Source organism: Dasypus novemcinctus, chromosome 8, assembly GCF_030445035.2.
Source record: "Dasypus novemcinctus isolate mDasNov1 chromosome 8, mDasNov1.1.hap2, whole genome shotgun sequence".
In the NCBI taxonomy this organism is placed as follows: domain Eukaryota; kingdom Metazoa; phylum Chordata; class Mammalia; order Cingulata; family Dasypodidae; genus Dasypus; species Dasypus novemcinctus.
The window spans coordinates 97092696-97114512 of record NC_080680.1 but is presented as its reverse complement, the minus strand read 5'-3'; the positions used below and the strand labels follow the sequence as shown (position 1 = coordinate 97114512).

Sequence of the window (21817 nt, the reverse complement as noted above, 5' to 3'; positions counted from 1 at the left end):
CACTAGAAAGCTTCTCAATTGGAAGAGACCTGTTTTCAGAAAAGGCAAACTTACTTTCCTTGTTTTATTTTCAAGTCTAAATTTTTAATATTTCTAGCTTAAAAAGATCACAGGGCACATCAAAAATAAAATGCCATTCTATATCATCAGTAATCCTTGTGAGTAACACTGGATGTGGAGGCAAGAAGATATAGATAGGACTGTAACCCTGGGATGACTAATGATAGACTGACAGATATATATATTTTTTAACTTGGAATTCAAGTCTCTCTCCAGAGACCCCTGAGTCTGACTGAGGAAGAAACCATCCCAGAAGGAAAACACAATCAAGAGATACACAGATTCCTGACCATATCATTTGAACACCTGGATTTTTCATTTACATGAGCCATAACCTCAGAATAAGGCAGTTGGAGTAGGGTTTTTGTCACTTGAACTGAAAGAGTCCTGATTAAACTACTCACATAGCTGGGGCTAGAATTTTAACTTGGACATACATGATGCCAAAACTCTTTGGACCTGTTTCCTCACAAGTACAAAGAAGGCATTTAGCTTGCATTTGTATAAATGTTAGGGTTACATTTTGCATTTGAGAAAACAGGAACTGAGATTAAGAAGATATTTCATACCCCTCTCCTGAATATTTCCTTTAATTCTTCACCCTTGTATAAATAAAAATTAAGACATAATTTTAGCAAAACTGTAAACCAAAGGATTTCACCTATTACAGATGACCTCGAGTCAACCAAGTTAATAATTAAATTTTACAAACCTTTCATCAGACTGCTTTCAGCACTACTTATGACATATACATTTAGCTGATTCTTTTGAAAGAGAATCAGTATGGTGTCATACTTTCAGACTTCCATTAACAACTTCTTTTTGAATAGTTACACTTGCAACAAGAAGAGCTATTCTCTTTTCTAATCTCAAACAATAGACATAGGCAGGCAAGGAGGTTGGAGAAAATTAGGGTTACCTCTGAAGTCTGCTTTCTAGCCAGAGATCTCTGTAGAGTAGCAAACCTAGAAGCACTGCTCCACCAGATCAAACCAGCCCAAAGTCCTGAGTAGAAACAACCTCACCAGAGAGCTGGAACCTTTATTCTAGTAAACAGACAAGAAAGAGGGAGAGAGAGAGAAGATACAACCACACAGACACTGTCTTGCATTTATTCACACAGAGGAGTAAGAATTGGTACAAATAATAAACATTGCTTTAAATACAAATAAATAGATCTAGTTTCTAAAGGAAACAACTCTATATAATTCAAAGTTAAGTATTTTCTAAATTCCTATTAAAAATAGAAGACTATTTTGATTAAGTCCTACTCCACTGTAACCCTCTGAGGACTTAAGCATAAAATGGTGAATTCTATACACCAAGAAATCACCAGAAAAATGGGAGATAGTGCTCCCACCTCCCTGAACTATTCCCCAAACAGAAGGAGAGTTACTTGCATCATAGACAAAGCTAATAAATGCAGAAAGTATCTGATATCTAAAGATATCTGAAAAGATTTACCTTGGGAAAGGTGGCAAGAATTTCTCTGAACCAGTCATGTGTGTTCTGAAACTTTACTACACTGAAGTTTTGGTTCAAGTGTCTTAAATTCATTTATGCTCACAGGAAGCCTTAAGTTTTTATAATGAAAGCTTCCTCTTGCTAGGAAGGTTACTGGTAAACAGTCTATAATCACCAAGAATGGAACCTGAAGTCAAAAAGCAATTTACCTGGTAAAAAAGCAATGGTGCTGCCCAATTAAACAGTCTGTCAAACGTGGCACCAAAGTTGACCAAAACTACCCGACAGAAACATCCCCAAATCTGTTCATTTATTACTTTTCTATATTGTTACATCTAGAATGTTCAAAGTGGCAAAAAGCATCTAGGAGAAGTATGTTCTATGAATAAAGAATCATTTAAAAATCATGCAATCTTTAAAGCCTTTAAAACTACACAAAACATGAGGTCACTATAATCTTGGTACCTGAATAGTGCCTCCTCCATTGACTCACTGTGCCCATTGCATGCCACCCCAGCACCCCTGACAAGACAATTCAACCTCTTCTACTCAGACCCCTACACAATTATTAGGAAATAATATGTTTGACAGCTACCAATATAGCAACTTTTAGGTTTTAAAGGTATTTTGCTTTTCTGTCTATTTAGGCTGACCATGATACAATTCCAAATAGAACATTCTCATGCTATAAAAACAACCTCATGCAATAAGTGCAATTTTAAAAGTCCTACATTAATAACAACATTTGGTATTAGAGAAGGCGGGATTATTTTTTTCAAAACTAATTGTCAGAGAATAAAAGTTGGATTTCCAAATAGAACTTCCATTGTAGTATAAAAAGCTAAATCTGATTCTACAGTTTTGTTGATGCAAACAATTTTAAGATATACAACATATTTTCCTAATTGGGATTTTGAAATAAGCATAATTCTTAAAATAGATTATCATGACATTTGCTCAAAGAACCAGCTCCCTTTTGCCAAGAACTTTCTCTTTGTAGTCCAATTGGAGGTAAATTCTGGAACAGTAGTTCTGAACATGATTTAAAATCTGTCTCTCACTTCCCCCCTTTTACTTTTCTTTTATGTTTTAAAGACACTTGAGCACAGAACAATGTTCTTTTTTTTGGTAAGAATGACATTAATAAATTTAGTTTCCTGATTTAAATAATAACATTTTTTTATGTTTGCCTTTCACTCTGGCACACTATATAATGTTTCTGGAATTACAAATCCAAACAAACCAGCCAACTAGAGCATCCCAGTGTTCAAATCACAATTTTGGATACAATCCTATTTATTCTGGATGATGCTCAATTCCACACATACTTCAGGGAAGAAACATCCATAAGAAAATTCAAAAATGTTATGTTACCAAAGTCTAACATGTGATTGTGCTCTGTTGGATAGTACCATTCACATTTACAAAGTACAAAGGCAGAAGATTTCAGGTGTGGAGACCAATTTGCTTTTGCTGCTACAGCAATTCACAACCATCATCTTCGAGATTTCCAAGCTGTTCTAGAATAAGGAGTAGTCCTTTTTTTATCTGGTGGCTTAAAGTAGGAATATACAGGTGCTGCCGGATACTCTGCATCAGGATTTTCTGCCATCATTTTCAGTTTTGCTTCAATGGCTTTTATCTTTGCAGTGACACTAGAAAAAAGATAGCAGAGGAACAGAGTGGGCCTGGTGGCATTTAGAAAATACTTGCATATTTAATCTTCCTTACCCTCTCATGCAGATCAGAGAAGCAACAAGATATTCAAATATGAATTTATAAACAATTTACATGAAAGACAGAAAAAGGTAACTAATGATCTCATTGTAACAAAGAGATCAAGTCTGTATCATCTATTAAATTTTTATTATAAGTCCAGCACTGTTATGAGTGTCAAAATCCTTGTTTTTTCCCCTCCCTCAGGCCGGCAGCCCTTTTTTAGAGAGCAAGGGTGAAAAGACACTGCAGAAGTTGTGAGAAATTCCCTTCTGACTGGGATCATTGTTATCCCTGGGTGAGAATGCAAAACGCTCAGGCAGTGATATTTTCTGACCCGTGACTGCCTTTATTTTCCATTCTTGATGGCTGTCAGTGGTCTATAGTTAGGAAGAGTAACTTGGATGGGAGTGTATATATGATCTTTTAGAAATTCTCAAAAGGGATATATCAGCTGTACATGCCATAAGTTTTCATGGATAAGAAATAAAAAGAGAAAGATTTATAATAGAAAAAGCACTTTGGTATTACTGAGATGCTTTCTAGCATCTCTTTGTAAATGGGATTACCATTCATTTTGTATGAGTCACAGGGAAATAACCTTCTCTAATTAGGGATATTGGTAATAGAAAGATGTAAGCTGAGGCTCTCTGAATTAAAAAAAGAACAGGAAAACATTAGGCAACCTAATAAACGAGTAAAAAACAGACAATAAGAAACTTAACATGTTAATTGTAACATAAAGATCAACAAATATAAGTGCAGTCATTCCTTCCCCCATGGAGACCAATCCATGATCAAGGAAGTTCAAATCACATGGGGAAAACAGGATAGTGGATATAAGTTCTTAGTGAATCTATCAAAGTTGTTACAATTTCTCTTTTTATTTCCAGGCACATAAAACAATAAAAGCAGTACAAAATTAAGAAAAGTCAGTGGCATTTAACTTAAATTATAGAAACTATAAAATTAGTTTCAATTTACAATTTTACCACTCCCAGCTGACCTGAATACATTTTGGGACCATCTTTCCATACAGTTTAATGAGATGCTTGTAAATCTGTTTTACTCTGGTGCAGAAAATATACAAAAAATGCCTCTTGTTTTCTCTTTCTGGTCCTCCATCCAAAGACACATCACTTTCCTGACTGAGTGTTCATTTCTGATCCCTGTGTGTCATTGATGCTCCTTCATATATCTTCTTCACCTCCCATGGAAGACTCTGGAAGTGTATTCCTACATTTACAGCTTGGAGTTTCTTTAAAGTAGTAATTAAAAGACTAAATTTTGAAGTCTAATAGACCTGGTTTTGAATCCTGACTGTTGTATTTGCTACCTACATGATCTTTGGAAAGTATTTTATCTCTCTAAACTTCAGTTTCCTCAAGTAAAATGTGTGTAACAGTATTTTTCCTAGAATTTTATGAGAATTAAATTATATAGCAGGTAAAGTGTTTAGCACATAAAAAGCCAACAAATCCTGGCTATAGATATTATTATTGCTAAAACTTCTTCCTAGGCTACAATGAAACAAAAATTCTAGTTCTGTTCAACTAGCCACTTAATCTTCTTCCCTTTCTCTACCCAACCCTTAATTCCTTCTGTTTTGAATTAACTCAAAAGAAGTAACTATGTAATTTGTACATACTGGAACCAAAACTGTTAAAACTGCTAAAATGGTACCTAGAACTAAACTTTTGCAAACTAAAATTTTGTATAAGGGGAGTCATAGTTGGGGAGGAATTAAGTGTATAATGACAGACAACACAGTGACCCAAAGTCTTATTAAAAGGCTTGTTTGTGGGGTAAAGATTGTGTCTGATTTACTTCTGTATTCCAGTGCCAAGCATAATGCCTGGAACATGGTAGGTGCACCCAAAATTTTTGAGTGAATGAATTTTATATAAGTACACCATCTTGAGGAAGGACATGAGGGGAAGAAATGTGTACATTCTGGATATGAACCAAACGCACCTCTCACCATGTCAAATATTCTATTCTAAATTAAGATTCTGAAGATTTATTATGGTATGGATGAAGACCTGGAATGAAGAAGTGACTCAAGCTCTTAAATAATTCTGTCTTTCTAAAGTACATTGTCTTACCTTAGGTTAGACTGAGCAGGCTCAGTACTCGAGGATGGTTCAAGACTGATGGGAAGGATCTTATCATTCTTGTTGTGATCATATCTCTGAATGTAAGAAAAAGGGAAATTACCTCACCTGAGTAGAAATTAGCCCTCTAGTGTAACACACAGTTCAGAAGCTCCAACCCCATTAATGTATTGTCAACATATTTTTAGACAATTTTAGGGCTGCTTTACATTTTGAATTAATGCAAAATTCCCCATAGCTTTGGCTTAAAAGCTATCAAGCTTAGGAAAAAAGCTGAGAAGTTACCTAATCTATCCTCCTTATTTGGTAGGAAAAGAACTTTCAAATTCACAGATGTACAAATACATAGTAGGATTGCCCTCTTACATTCTTACTTTAACTGCCACATATCAGCTCTTACAATATTTACTTTATTTTACTCAAAACACTTTAAAATGCTTAGATTTTGTGAAGTACCAAGCAAAACATTAAACTTTTAACAGGCTGGAGTGAAGAAGAAAGGATAGTAACAGTTTCTAGTTATTGATCTAGAAAACAGTCTATAGTAAGAGTAGCTTAATCTGATGTCAGATAATTGCATACTTTTTGTAGAACGTAAATATAATGTTAAAGAGCGATCAGGAGTTGCTGGCCAAAAATATGTTTGTAAAAGAGAACTGCAAGGCATAGAGATTCTCAAATGAAAGAAAGGAACGAAGGATGATTTCCCTTGCATGCATTCTCAATGAGATGCAGAACTAGAAAATGACAGCCAGTTTGGCAAATGAGACTTGATTTTCTTTCGAGTGAAAAAGCATTTGGTAAGTCTCCTTGTTGTTTTTATTTTTAAGGCAGTGTATACTAGAAATTGAGAAGACTCTGTGATTACCTGAAAAACCAAAATGTCTGAGCTTTTTGTTTTTCAGCCTGGGTGCTGAACTCAAATGTCTGTGTAATTTCTGTGACTCTTTACTGGGAAACTTTTGGGTAGGGGATAGAGAATCTCCAATCAAAAATCATGCTCCTATAGCTGAAGATTGAAGCTTCAACTTTTAGCTGTCACAAATCTTTCCACAAGCAGATTTATCAAGACCCTATGGCAAAAGGGACTGCTACAGTCCACACACTTCACCAGTTCTATGCCAACCTGTAACAGAATGCCACTCTTTTTTTTTTAATTGTCTTAGCTTTTCTAGTGCATTCTCCCAAGAGACCAACTACAGGATGAACAAGGCACTTCCCACTTCTCAGAGTTTGGAGACAATACAGACACTGCAAAGTCCCACAAACCCACTCTCAACATCTTTGGAGTAAGGAGATGACTGTGCTTTAAATTCTCACACAGACTATCCATTTCTTAAGCTTTTAGAGTAAACATATTCAAACTCTCCATAGAGTTGAGCGGCTGGGAAGAATCTAATAATGCCTAAAGCAACTAATTTTAAAAATAAATACATTTTTTCCTCCAGAGAATAACCCTCCAACAACAACAACAAAAAATGATAGAGGTCTGAGTATACACATCAGTCACATGGAAAAATCAATCAAAAACAGGATCTGTGGGCATGTGGAAAGAAACAAAAAAGGAACTTAATCCCTCCTGAGATGTTTCTCAGAGGAAAAATCTGGCAACACACATGGTAAATACAAGTAGGAGTCCAAAGTATGGATGCTCCAGATGTGAAAAGGCTTGGATGCAAATGGGTAAACTCACAAAGGATGAGGTTTGATGTAGTCTTTCTAGTCTCTTAGACTTACCTTTACTTGAGCATGTGCCCATCGCACCACCAGTTTCTTAGATAGAGCCAACTTGCCATTGAGACACTGGATGGCTTGTTCTGCTTCCTGTCCAGGAAAGAGACTGTTAGCCAAAACTTCAAATGTCTAACTAGCTATATGTATACTCACAAGGCCTCACTAGCTTTGATGGATGAGTTTCTAACCAAACTACTTTTGGTAAATAAATGGCAGGTTTATAATAAAAAAGGCAGAATTTTCAAAAAGGAGGCTTTTGAAGTCTGCCAGATGACAGGCTGTCACTTGCTGGCAGTGTGATGTTTGATAGGTCGCTTAATCTCTCTGAATACCAGCTTTTTCAACTGTAAAATACGGATTTGTTCTTCATTGGCTGTTGTGAGGATTCAAAAAGAGTGCATGTAAACCATGGAGCATATGGTAAGCACTTAAAAACATTAGCTAAAATTGTTCTTACTGGATGATACCTTTCTACAGACTTCTGTTAGAGTAGCACTTACTAAGTCAAGAACCTGTACTCCTCCCATGGACCTGGGACTATAATGGACTAGTGCTTACTACCTGGATCGAAAGTGAGAAACATTAATGGTCTCAAAGGATATGGCAGTAAGGAAACTAGGCAGGAAAAAGCAGGAGTGAGTCAAAGAGAGCAAGGGATTTGTGTGAGTCGATCTATGCACCTGGTTTCCAGAACCAAAAGTTCACTGACTCTTCCACCATCAGATATAGAAGCAACAAGGTTGAAAGGAATTCCTGAAGTTGGGTAATAGTCACTCTAGGTCATTCCCAGGAAACCGGCTGTACTCTCCTATCCTGCCAAACCTTCTTTGCTCTATTTGTGCTCACAAGGCACTCAGCCAAGTGTAACCCACATCTACTGGGGTTGAAGAAACCCTTAAGGAACAGGAGAGGAAGAGGAAGTCCTGGAGGCAGGGAGATTCTATCAAAGCTAGGGTGTAAGATCAGTAGGCATTCCTATCTGGTTTTGTTGGTGATTCTCTTGTTCCTTCAGAGCTTGCCAGCAAATGTTGAATGGCTATCTACTGAATACCATTCAAGGTCAGGCAATAGATATTCAGTGGCATTCTTACTTTGCTATAGCACACAAAATTAGAAAGATATATATGAGACATTTTATTGTTCTAAGTTTCTTTTGTGAACTAGAATGCTCATGGCACTCTATAATTCTGTAGCATCAGTAGTCATAAAATGCCAGGAGGGGATAAATGTTTAAAAAACTAATTTCATATCTCTATATGTTGTTTCAAAATTCATGTGTTCAAAAATACTATCAAATTCTAACTGTTTTTGCCTGTACCTTCATCTATTCTCCCAACTTCCTACAAGGTAATGAGGGTAGGTATTTTTAAATCTCATTTCAGAGAAAAACTGAAGCCAAAAGAGGTTAAGAGACTTGCCCAAAAAGTTAATAAACAAAAGAGTCAGAAACAGAAGTAGGCTTTGATTTCTAGTCCAGTGTTTTTACACCAACAGCTATCCCCAATATGATTACCACTTTTAGGGGTCCTCCAGAATCCTCATTACACTTTATTATTAAGGAAGAATAAAGTATTTAAAAATGCGACTATAAAGGGCATTTTTTAAGTTCCCTCAAAAAAACTTTAAAAAATTAGAATAATAATGTATCATTCATTGCCTATCATATGTTCAAAAATTATAGGAAATATAAAAATACCCAGCACTGTTAAGGAGAAATGACACTCTCACAGTCTCAGAACATTTTGGTATACCATTTCTGGAAAGCAATTCGGCAGTTTTAATAAGAGAAAATATGCATGGCTTTTGACCATGCTATTCTATTCCATTTCCATGAATGCAGTAAATATGCACATAGTTACAGCTATAAAGATATTCTTATGTGTAGTTTACATTGGTGAATCATTGCTGACAATTTAAATAGCTAACAATTGGGGAATAGTCAAATAACTTATTGAATGTTCATATAATGAAATATTGTGCAGTCATCAAATGTCAGTGATTAGGGAAGCAGATTTGGCTCAATGGATAGAGTGTCTACCTACCACATTGGAGGTCCAGGGTTCAAACCCAGGGCCTCCTGACTGGCATGGTGAGCTGGCCCACACACAGTACCGATGGGCGCAAGGAGTGCTGTGCCACGCAGGGGTGAACCCCATATAGAGGAGCCCCATGTGGGAGGAATGCACCCTGTAAGGAGAGTCACCCCATGTGAAAAAAGTGCAGCCTGCCCAGAAGTGGCACTGCACACACGGAGAGCTGATGCAGCAAGATGGTGCAACAAAAAGAGAGAGAGAGTCTCAGTGCCACTGATAAGAATATAAGTGGACACAGAAGAACACACAGTGAATGGACACAGAGAACAGACAACTGGAGGGGGGGGTGAAGGGGAAATAAATAAAAATAAATAAATCTTTAAAAAAATGTCATTGCTTAGTTTTTTTTAATTCTTAAAAAAAAGATTTATTTTTTTATTTCTCTTCTCCACACCCTCGTTTTGTACTCACTGTCTGCTCTCTCTGTCTGTTCGTGTGTGCTCGTCTTCTTTTTAGGAGGCGTGGGGAACTGAACCTGGGACCTCCCATGTAGGAGGGAGGCACCCAAAGGCTTGAGCCACCTCTGCTCCCATGATTAGTTTTTAAAATTAAGGTCTAAGTTACATAAAATAGAATGCACACATTTTAAAGATAAAGATCAATGCATTATTATATATGTATAAACTGGTAACATCACAATATCTTGATACAGAATGTTAGTTTGATGTGTATTAGATGACAGAAAAATTTCAATGCACTCTACTATCATGATAGTGTGATCTTATTTGTGTGTTATAAACTGCCTGTGTCCCTGAGTGTGCATATGTGTTTATGAATATGAAGAGAGTAAGAGGAAAGATTTGTAAGTAAATGTTAATAGTGATTATTTCTGGGTAGTGGCTGATAAGTGATTTAAATTCTTACAAATGACTAGTTAAGTTACAGAAAGTACTAAAAAGTATCTCTATATTTAATAGTACTCAATTTCTTTATCAATGCACATCCACCCCAAGAACTAAAATTTTAATACAAGAAGGTGTGTGTGTATGTGTGAGTGTGTGTATCATGGTTGAAAGTGAACATTCTTTTTCTCTACATATATTTCAAATTTGTAAGCATTTGCTCTGAGACATTGAGAATAAGCGTACATTTTTAAGAAATCAAAATAAAATAGTTTGTGGGTGGTTCATCGCAGGCAAGACTTCTGTACCAGAGGGTAAAACTTTTCAAAGAAAAGAAGGCTTTGTTGGCCAGCCACTAAAGGAACAAACAAAACAGAACAGGGAGGAGAATGTCCATGTGCTTAATGTGGATATTCCAAAACATTTGGTCAGAAAAGTAGGTCAGCTACCTTAGACCTTGAGCCTAGGGGGATTAATTTTGAAAGCTGTTCATTAATTCACTTGTTTACTAAAGTAGACACTATAGGAATTATCAGTCGTGGTTCCTGCCCAGAGGGAACTGATATTTTAGCAGTTGAAAGAGGTGCACAGATAATTATGATATAGGCTGTAAGTATTATGGAAAGGGAAGGAACTCAATTACCTGTTTAGTTTCGAAGTTAACAAAACAGTACCCTCGAGGTTGTCCCTCCAAAGCACCTGACTTGTGGAAGAGGAAGTCAAACTGCTTTACTTTGCCAAACTTCTGGAGGAGCTTGAGGAGATGGTATCTGTGCAGAAAGAAGTCCATGAGTATGTTCTGGAAATTTTGTAGGCTACTCAGCTTCAAGTGGTGACATAAAAATAATGAGATAATTTACTCCACGGATAAAATCTTGTGCCCGTGCCTTCTGCTTTCCTCCAAACTGTCGTGTTAGTTTATTTGACAAACAGAGCTGTTTGCCTCTATTTGAAATGAGAATTAGAATTGTCATGGCTATATATCTGTCCAACACAAAAATACTAAACAAAAAAACCACATATACCAAACAGCTGCCTGGCCCATAAGTACCATTTGTTTTTCTTTTGGAGAAAAGCTCAAAATAGTGTCGATTTATTTTTAATTTCTTGGCAATGACATAGTATTTGTGAATAAGTATAATTCCATCAGAAACACACACCCACACATTCCAAAACCACAGTCTATCCTATCTCAAAATAAAAAAAGTAGCGAGGCAAAACAAACAAACAAACAAACAAACAGAGGCAAAAAAAAAAAAAAAGTAGCAGGCACATACACATTCACACAAACAAAAAAAAAGTGCTGGAAGACTTTCCTGTTAGATTTCGTAGTTCATACTTGTGAGAAACTCTGCCAAAAACCAAACTACAGCTAGTGGCACTTCCATAACTGCTTGAGAATTTTAATCCTGATGTGACTGAACATTACGATGATGTGGAACCACAGAGTGAGTGAGACTGAACTCACACAGGGCAGGAGAACCTGGACAATTCCTACAAATCATTCAGCCATGGGATATTAACCAACGCCAGTTGCCTTAACAGAGTCTATACTCTGGGGTATGGTCAAGTAAATATAAATGTCCAAGGAAGAAATTTATTTCATGCAGGATATTCACTCAAAGCTCTTTCTTGCCACCCTGGCCTTCATCCTCTTCTTGGATTCCTTACTTAAACTTATTTGGTCTCTATAGAGCTTTTAAGTTATTCAAACAGATGTGGCCTTAACAGGTTGCTGTGGCCAATCTCAATTCCGACTTCCTGTCATCTGATGTAAGGGTGAGACAAACCAACAGCTCTCCTGCTTCCTTTTCCTTTGGCCTTCCTCCTGGCATCCTCCGTGCTATTCAAATGGAGTCAAGGCTTTCTCTAAACAATGCTGTCCCTGTGATACTAAAAAGGTATCAGCCCACATGCTAAATCTGTTATTACTGGGAATTCTACCCCATAGGGAGTCAGTAAAGTTGTCATTACAGCTACATTTATATTCACATTGTTTTCTAGGAGAAACTCTAAGATTTGATTCTTGAGTAAGACTCTCCTTTGGGAGGCAGAAAGATATGAAATGGATCATAAGCTATACTAAATTTGATACTAATGCACATCAACAAGCAAACCATTATCCTGGATGAAGTACCTGACAGAGTGGAGCAAAGAAGATACAATGCAGATCTAGTATTGGGGCAGGATGCAAAGATCCCGAAGCATATTGTGGATATTAATGCGGTCTTTGGACCCGTTTGAAAGGGAAACAAGTGCGACTCCCCCACTTTCTCAATTCCCATCTGGAGACCTCAACTACTAGTGAGTATGTGGGAGCTGACCCTTCAGAGAAAATGGAGACACCTCAAGTGCACTTTTCTGGTCTTGATTTCTTGAATAGTACTACAGCAAGGGTGCATCTCAAATGTGTAGAAGGATGAGTTAGAAGCACCTCTCTGCAAGGGTCTTTAATTCACAGCTGCATCTTCCACTTACAGCACACATTCGAATCTTAACAGCACCAGCTGCCATAGAATGGTGGGTCAAATCTGTTTCTTAAAACAATAACCTAAGGGCAGTGTGGGCTGGTCATCTTTTTCGTTAGCTCCATTCTGCTTAATATTTAAGCAGGAAGGTAAAGTGACTGGCATTTCCTAGGAAATGAATTTTAATTTACTTAGAAGAAAACATGCCAAAAGATTATTCTTTGAAAAGCTAACAAACACATTCTGCCTGAGAAGTGTGACCTTAAGATTCCAGGAACATCTGCTTAGGTCTGTGTCTTTCAACTTCTCCAGGATTTCTTTACTTGTTTGATAATTTTTTGAAATTATCGGAACAGTGAAACAAAAGGAATGAAATGTTTACTATCTTGCTTCCTGGAGATGGAAACTGCAAACTCTGATAGTGAAAAAAGTCTGAAGACTCTTGCTTTCACATCTGCAAGCACTTTTATCTGCTGCTTTAGCATGGGAGAGCTCACCATCAGAGGGCTTGCTTTACTTAATGAAATGTGGACCCTGCAGCCTTCGGGAACAGGGAAATTAATAATTCCATTCCTAAACTTATTTCTGCATGTTAATCAGTATTTCCTATAATGGGTCTTTAAAACATCCTTCTTGTCTATTGGCACAGAATTCATACAAATGTTTAAAAATACACTTACAATGTGTCAAGAACTGTAATAGGAACTTGGGCTATCCAGATAAAAACTAGGTCTCTGCCTTAAAGAAGATCCCATTCTGTTTAGAAGACAGAAGTATGTGCTCAATTACAAAACAGTGTGATACTTGCATATAGAGGCACATACATAAGCATACACATGAAGGACTAATTGTGCAGGAAAGGTGATGGTCAAGAAATGTTTCATGAAAGGGGTGGTATCTGAGTAGAGCAGTTCAGTATGAGTGAATACCGTGTGCAAAAGACTTAAAAATGAAAAAGAGTCTCAACCAAATTTATATACAAAAAACTGCATTCCTCTGAAGTGTATGAATCAATGAGTTTTGACACCAATGTAACCATGATGGGGATATTTCCTCATCCCCAAAGTTCCCTTGTGCCCCTCTGAAGTCATCTTCCCTGCTCCATCTCTGACATCCACTGATTTTGCTTTCTGTCCCGACAGACTGACATTTTGCAGAATTTTATATAGATGGAATCACACAGTATATATTCTTTTGTATCTAGCTTGCTTCTTGAGATTTACCCATGCTGTTGATTCATCAGTGGTTTGTTCCTTTTTGTTGCTGGATGGTATTTTGTTGTATGGATATATGTGGTTTATTTATCCATTCATTCCTGATGGACAACTGGGTTATTTACTGTTTTCTGCTATAATGAAAAAAGCTGCTATGAAAATTAAAGAAATAAGTCTCATCTACTGGAATAGTGGGGGTAGACAGTAAGAGATGAGACTGAACAGGCAGGCAGGGGACATGTCATAAAGGTTGTTGTATGCTTAGCTAGGGATTTTTAATTTGATGCTGTAGGCAATGGGAAGCCAATGAAATGACATTTAAGATTTGTTTTTAGGACACAATTTGTTTGAGGGGAAATTTTCTTTACAAATCTATAGAAGTTAGTATGAGGTGGGTCTTTATGGTCCATGCTTTTAGTATTATGTACTACATTAAATGGTCTTACTCTGTTTTAAATTTAAGCAAGCAAAAGCTGTTTCATGCAAACCAAGGCATGAAAGGAAGGAAATGCAATGAAGGAAAAATAAGGAATAGGCTGGGGGAAACAGTGATTTCTTCAAGGATAAGTACATTGTTCTCATGCTCATGCATTTATTCTTATTTGTATTCTAGTTTACCTCTCAGTTATAATACCACTCTTCTGTTTAATATCTGTAAAGGGTCTCTTCTATACAAAATTCAAACTTGTATGAATAATTTTTAAAGACCCTGTCTTAATGTGATAGTATTCTATCTACCCATCTTCTGTTTCTATTACCATTTAACATTTGGCTTTCCCTTTAGTTAAAAAGATCTTCCTGATATTCTGTCCACTGTAATACTCTTTTTTGTTCCTACTTCCATACCTGTTACTTCTGATTCCCCCTCCACTTAGAATGCTATTTCTATGAGAACTTCTACTGCCTCTGATTTCTTTCATACTTCTTCTTGACCCATACAAATTTGATTTGTTACCACAAAACTACAACCAAAGAATGCTAGTCTTGGAAAAAAATCTTGGTAATCATTTAATCCATATCCATTTTGTAGATGAAGCAATTAAAGTCAATAAGGAAAATGCTTTGTTCAGCTTCAACTGTGAGTTAGTAGCAATAAAATTTGTTTTCTTTTTATTTACTATAAGTTTTCTGACTATTCTGATGCTTAGTGACTTCTCTCATCTCTTTTTTCCTACTGTTTTCTCAAATATACTTTAAAATTTTTTATTTTTGAAGATACTTAGATTACGTAAATGTTACATAAAAAATTTGGGGATTCCCATATGCCCCACTCTCTACCTCTCCCACATTTTCCCATATTAATAACATCCTTTATTACTGTGGAACATTTGTTACAAATGAACACATTTTGGAGCACTGTCACTAAGCATGGATTATAGTTTACATTGTGATTTATATTCTCTCCTGCACGATTTTGTAAGTTATGTTTTCCTACTGTTTAAAAAGTGATTTTGGCATTGTTTAACAAAGAAATTGTTCTACATGTCTACAAAGGCTTTGAGGGCTGGGGTCATGTCTTGTACTTTGCTCAATCTGTTAGAGAAGAGCCAGGTGAAATGGATCAGTGTCCTTTAGTATATCTTATCCTTGGCAACCCAGAAAAGGATTGTGGTGAAGTCATCTATGAATGATGATCTCTCCTCGGCTACCAAAGTTGCTGGCACAATGTCAGTTACATATTAAGTACTCATTTAATATTTAGTGATGGAATGATAATAAGTTTGTGGAAATAATAAAAAAGCTAACTGTTAATGAGTGTTTACCATTGCTAGGCATTGTTCTAAATGTTTTACAATGATACTCAAATTTGATCCTTATAACAATCTGATGAATTAGGTACTTGTATATCCTAATTTTATAGATGAGAAGGCTGAGACTCTGAGAGGTTAAGTATTAATAATATAATATAACCCAAGGTCATAGAGTTACTATGTGATAGAGCAAGGATTCAAATCCATTCCATTAGAGATCTTTACTAAAATATTGTCAGGGAAGCAGACTTGGCCCAGTGGATAGGGTGTCTGCCTACCACACGGGAGGTCCACGGTTCAAACCCTGGGCCTCCTTGACCCGTGTGGAGCTGGCCCATAGGCACTGCTGATGTGCGCAAGGAGTGCCCTGCCATGCAGGAGTGTCCCCCGTGTAGGGGAGCCCCACGCGCAAGGAGTGTGCCCCATAAGGAGAGCCACCCAGCATGAAAGAAAATGCAGCCTGCCCAAGAATGGCACCACACATAGGGAGAGCTGACACAACAAGATGACACAACAACAACAACAACAACAAAAATATCGTCAGATGAAATAATTTCATGTCAGGCAGGGACTTGCTTCAAAATAATGAGGGTGAGGGAAACGGACTTTGGCCCAGTGGTTAGGGCGTCCGTCTACCATATGGGAGGTCCGCGGTTCAAACTCCGGGCCTCCTTGACACGTGTGGAGCTGGCCATGCGCAGTGCTGATGCGCGCAAGGAGTGCCGTGCCACTCAAGGGTGTCCCCCGTGTGGGGGAGCCCCACGCGCAAGGAGTGCGCAGGTGAGGAAAGCCGCCCAGCGCGAAAAGAAAGTGCAGCCTGCCCAGGAATGGCGCCGCCCACACTTCCCGTGCTGCAACAGACGCGGACAAAGAAACAAGACGCAGCAAATAGACACCAAGAACAGACAACCAGGGGAGGGGGGAAATTAAATAAATAAATAAATCTTTAAAAAAAAATAATATTAAAAAAAATAATAATAATGAGGGTGAAGAGAATGGTTTGGGTTTAGAAACAAAACTGGCCATGAGTTGATAATGGTTGAGACTAGGTGAAAATTTCATTGTGATTCATTATATTATTCTCTCTACTTTGCACTTTGCACATGTTTGAAATTTTCTATAATAAAAAGTAGAAAAAAATCCTTTTGGGCTAACTAAATGTTTATATTCATAACCATTAAACAATACAACTTCCCAAACAAACCATAATCCTATTACCCCTATTTTAGGACCAATACAGAACATTAACTATCACCATAAAATCAACTTATACATCCACAAACTATGCATAATGCAGTGGCTTTTAATTTGGCTTTCTACACAGCATATTCAATATTTGTAAAAGCTAGTATTAGCTTTTTTAGAGGAAACTATAGTGTGGCAAAAAGATGAAGTCAGGGGCACTATATTTTTGGCTTCTCTATTGATGGCACTAGTAATGATATTTGGAAGTATTTTATTCCTAAGTAGACTTAGGTCCCAAGAGAATTTAAAGAAGCCCTTGCATTTTTAAATTTAGAACAGGACACTTTAGGTTACACCTGTTCAATTATCTGGAGTATTAGAATATTTGTGCAAAGAGGCTAAATTAGACAGTGAGAAATTAGTACTATCATTAGCTAATTCAATGAACTGAGCCAGGTCACTTATCTTTTTGTTTTCCTATAAAATAGGGGAAATAATAGGACAAAAAAATCTTGCCATGTCATTACAGGCTTAAATAACACCAACTCATACAATATTAGAGTTATAAGAAGTGTCCAGGTCATTTAGGTGAACTTCTCATTTTGTAAGTAAGAATTATAAGGTACAATGCCATTGAAAGGAATGAGAACACAGTAGAAAGAACATGGGTTGAGAATCTGCTGCCTTGGCAGCGGACTTGGCCCAGTGGTTAGGGTGTCCGTCTACCACATGGGAGGTCCGCAGTTCAAACCCCAGGCCTCCTTGACCCGTGTGGAGCTGGCCCATGAGCAGTGCTGATGTGCGCAAGGAGTGCCCTGCCACGCAGGGGTGTCCCCCACGTAGGGGAGCCCCACGTGCAAGGAGTGCGCCCCGTAAGGAGAGCCGCCCAGCGCGAAAGAAAGTGCAGCCTGCCCAGGAATGGTGCCGCACACACGGAGAGCTGATGCAACAAGATGATGCAACAAAAAGAAACGCAGATTCCCATGCCACTGACAACAACAGAAGTGGACAAAGAAGACACAAAAAGACACAGAGAACAGACAACTGGGGTGGGGAGGGGGAAGGGAAGAGAAATAAATAAATAAATAAATCTTAAAAAAAAAAAAAAAGAATCTGCTGCCTCCATTAATAGGAGTACATGATAACTCCTTCAAATCAAAATCTCTAAGATATATCTAGTCATACGAATAGTCCTGGCATGTAGCATTAACCTTAAAACAGTCAGTATTCCAAACACAAAGTAAAGACAAATAAACAAGAAGCAGAATATTAAAAGTACTAGACAATCAAAAAGATACAAAAATAAAGACAAAACAAAACAAAGAAAAGTACTAGACTGACAGTTAGGAATGCATATTCTGTTGAGAGGAGACTGGTGGACAATTTAGTATAACTTGAGTAGGACACAGGTTAATAACTAACAGGCACACACACAAAGGATGACTAGAAACTATTTACAAAAATAAACTTCGAAAAACTGAGTGGAACAATTTTTTGAATTGCAGCTGTTTTACATACCGGTCAACATTCACAACAGTAAATACTTGCTATGGTTTGTCTTCTAATAAGAGGTATGAGAACAATTGTAGAGGAGGCACATCAAATTAGATTAGAAGAGATAACGAAGGACAGTAAAGAGTAAGGATTTACATAGGAAAGAGAGATAAGAACTGCCCACTGAGTGGGGAAACAGCAGGTACTACCAACAATTAGTGGGTAGGGAGTGAGTTTAAATTATGAAAACTGGAGGATGCTCTGCAAACTTCTGTCAAGAGTCATTAGAAATTTAGTGATTCGGATTCAACTGATATTTCCTGAGACAAACCAGGTACCATATTTTCACATAAGTTATATCATGTAACTTTTCAATGTTTGGGAATGATTATAATTTAATAATTAGTCTAGGTTCATGGTTATCTACCTTGAGGGGAGAGGATCCATAAATTTATGGATTTAAAAAACTTGGAAGGAAATCATAAATTTCCACAAGATAAGGCCTACCCAAGTTTACTAAAATGTAAGGTTTCTTTGCTATAGTTAGGAAATTTAAATGGAATAATATTGAATATTTCATGCTAACCAAAAGCTATGATTGGTAGTTATAGTCTTAGGAAATTTTATTCCTACTTAATAAATTTGATAGTCAAATGTTTAGATTAAGGACTCCATGGAAGAAAAATTGTAAAAGAAGTGGGGAAAATTGTAAAAGAAGTGGTTTGTAGTTTAGTAACTATGTCTACCGTTGGTGTGATGTAAAAAGAACAGTGGGAAAGTTTTGATGTCATGTTTTTGTTACTGCTCTAACTGAAGATAACACTCATATACTCCAACTTATGACATAAATTGAGGTGGCAAACACCCATCTGAATCTTCCTGTCAAACAGCAGGACACAATTAGAACAAGTGTCACATTACAGCGAATTGCAGACAGCATAATGAACACCGTGTCCATGCTTCAGATTTATATTCAGATAAGCAGAGGTGGGAATGGAAACCACTAACTTGGGAGTTTCCATTGATGATGGAAACAGCTTCTCTCTGAGCAATACACATTAACTGAGAGGTTAAGCATTACACAAATTCAGCCTCAAAGCCATGAATCATAAAAGAGAAATAAATACACAGTCTATTTTTCAGGGTCCCCCTGGTCAACTTAACATACTATGGGGCAACACATCATAAATACCTTCATAATTTCTAGAGACCCAAAGTACCTACATTTAGCTGATCTGAGCTTGAGGCAGATTCAAGGAACTAAACTTGCTGTCTTGACTCTGATCTATTAGTTTACATCCCTTTTCCTCTCACCTAATCCTAACCTTTATATACTCCTCTTCTCATTCCAATTAAGTGAAATAATATTGAATATTTCATCAGTCATAAGCTATGATTGGTAGCAATGGAACCCTTAATTAAGAGGGTTCCATTGTCTCTTTTCCCCTTGCCTTCAATGTTATTATGAAAGAAGCAACTTCTAGAACTGATGATATATTACCACCCTGCCACCAACCACCACCGTTCACCATCAGACAATTGAAGGAAATAAAAACCTCTCAATTCTTTCTGCTAGGAAATTCCTTTCCACTATAATGGCTGTGATGGAAAGAGTGGGAAGTCAGGACAATACAAATAGTTTTGTGAACTTGGGCAAGGCACTTCCATCTCTTAGGCCTCAGTTTCCTCAATTGTCAGATAAGAGACCTAGATTATATCAGTGGTTTTCAAGTGTGCTCTATGAAGCCCAATTAATTCCATGGAATTTCATGAGGGATTACCAAAAAAAAAAGAGGTGGCACTGACAAAAGCTTTGGGTGCACCTCTTTCCTTGTTCAAACAGAGATGGCCTAAGCTTTTCTTCTATACACATAGCTTCTGATTATTTTTAAGAAAGCGTTTCTCAGATTTAAAAAGTTTGAAAATTGCTTAGCATTCCTCCTGACATACAGTAGGTACTCAAATCATTTAATGAATGAAAGAAAACAAATGGGCCTGGGATTTGATCTCTCAGATACCTTCCGGTTCTGACTCTCTATGGTTCTACAGCTACTTAACATATGTTCATGAATTGTAGTCCAGTGTTATCTCTTTGTATTTTTGCCAAGGTATTGAAACTTCTGCTTGTTCCTTCATTTTGGGAAACAAAAGTATGCCCAAGGTGATCCTAGAAAATAATTATCTATAGCCATTGGGTACATGGATTCAAATAGATGGAAACGGGAGAAGAACTTTGACAAGAAAAAAGAAGTATATAGGTTAAAGGACACCCAAGTCTGTGTCCACATTCTAATAATTATATCACATCCCCTTCAAAGATAAATTAAAACATAAGGGTCAAATATATAGCCTATACTCCTTGAAAATTCTTCTGTACATCATCACTGCAAAATTTCCAATTTTGCAGTTTATGAAGAAAGGTGACTTAGACTTACTCTGTGATTTTGGGATCCAGGTTGCCAATCCATAACCGGTGCCCTTCCTGTAGGGAACCTTCTGAAAGGATGGATGCATTCTCCAAGGGAAGAGTTTTAGTTTCTGTTTCCATCAATCTCTATGAAATACTAAAGGAAATGTGAACATTCAGGCAGGAGAGGAGCAACACTGTGTGAACATAAGACTTTAAATTCAATTCAACAAACATTTATTGAAGGAGGGCATGCCCTCTGGGCAGTCCTTCAAAGTCCTCAGTTATTCCGCCACAAGGCTCCCAGCACCAGTTCCCTTGGGACAGCTCCTCTGGCAGCTAGAGCCTAGAAACTGCCTTTTAAGGTGAAAGGGGTGTGGCTGTGCGTAGAAAAGTAAAGTTTTCCTTTTCTGAAACCAGAGGCTGACTGGGCAGAAGTCCAAAGTCTCTATTACTACACGATACTGCAGTCCAACAACTGTCACCCAAAATAGGTCTTGGAAATCACCAGAAAGAGAGTTTTAAAGGCACTGAAGGGTGTGTGTGTGGGGGTGGGGAGGAGCAGCAGTACATCTCATCCTCATGGAAGAGGCAATACAGCAAGAAGAGGCAATTTGGGAAATTTATTGAATGAATGAATGAAGCAAGCCACTTCTCCACTCGGACCCTCAGTTTCTTCTTCCTTCCTAAAATGGGCACAATTATTCCTATCTCAAGGGTCCGTGTGAGGCTTAAAATAAGACAATATACGTGACAGTTCAGCACAGGGTTTTTTGAGGAAAGGTAAAGTGTAAAACAAGACCAAGACCACACGGGACTATCAAAATCCTTTGAGTATGCAAGGACGATAACCCCTTAGATTAACAATTCACAAACGCTTTTACATCTATTCACCCATATGAGCTGCCAACAACCCTGGAAGCAGTCATTTTGGAAAACTGAGGCCTAGAGTAGCAAAGGTACTTGGTCTTAAAAGCTAATTACGAGGTCAAGCCTGGTCGCGGCCACGAAATCTCAGATCCGCGGGGTTATTACTCGAATTATTTCCGGGCAAGCGGCTGGACAATCCGGGGCGGGGCCTGAGAAGCCTTCTAGCTAAGCCGGTCTCCTCTACAACGCCTCGCAGGGCCGGCGCCGAAGTGTAGAGGTACTCGGAGACCACACTCACCTCGTGGCCTCAGTTTCGTCCCCTCGGCTCAGGTCCCAAGAGCAGGTCCCGACTCCGCGGCCCCACCGCCCTCTGTACGCGTTCGCCTCAACACTACCCGCAACCAG

At 37.7% G+C, this 21817-nt stretch overlaps 1 protein-coding gene across 2 annotated transcripts; it reads right to left on the bottom strand.

Annotated features, from left to right (window-relative positions):
* Positions 1-1158: 1158 nt before the first annotated feature.
* On the bottom strand, positions 1159-21814 carry RBM18 (RNA binding motif protein 18). Of its 2 annotated transcripts, none has more exons than XM_004453899.5 (6): positions 21711-21814; positions 20571-20699; positions 10667-10793; positions 7092-7178; positions 5346-5431; positions 1159-3179 (listed from the first exon to the last, which is right to left on the bottom strand). In XM_004453899.5, the coding sequence occupies exons 2-6, from the start codon at positions 20681-20683 to the stop codon at positions 3020-3022; spliced, it is 573 nt and encodes a 190-aa protein (XP_004453956.1). In that variant the 5' UTR covers positions 20684-20699; positions 21711-21814; the 3' UTR covers positions 1159-3019. The 2 variants fall into 2 exon arrangements, with proteins under 2 accessions (XP_004453956.1, XP_004453957.1); XM_004453900.5 differs by having other exon boundaries at positions 20571-20689.
* Between the last annotated feature and the right edge of the window lie 3 nt (positions 21815-21817).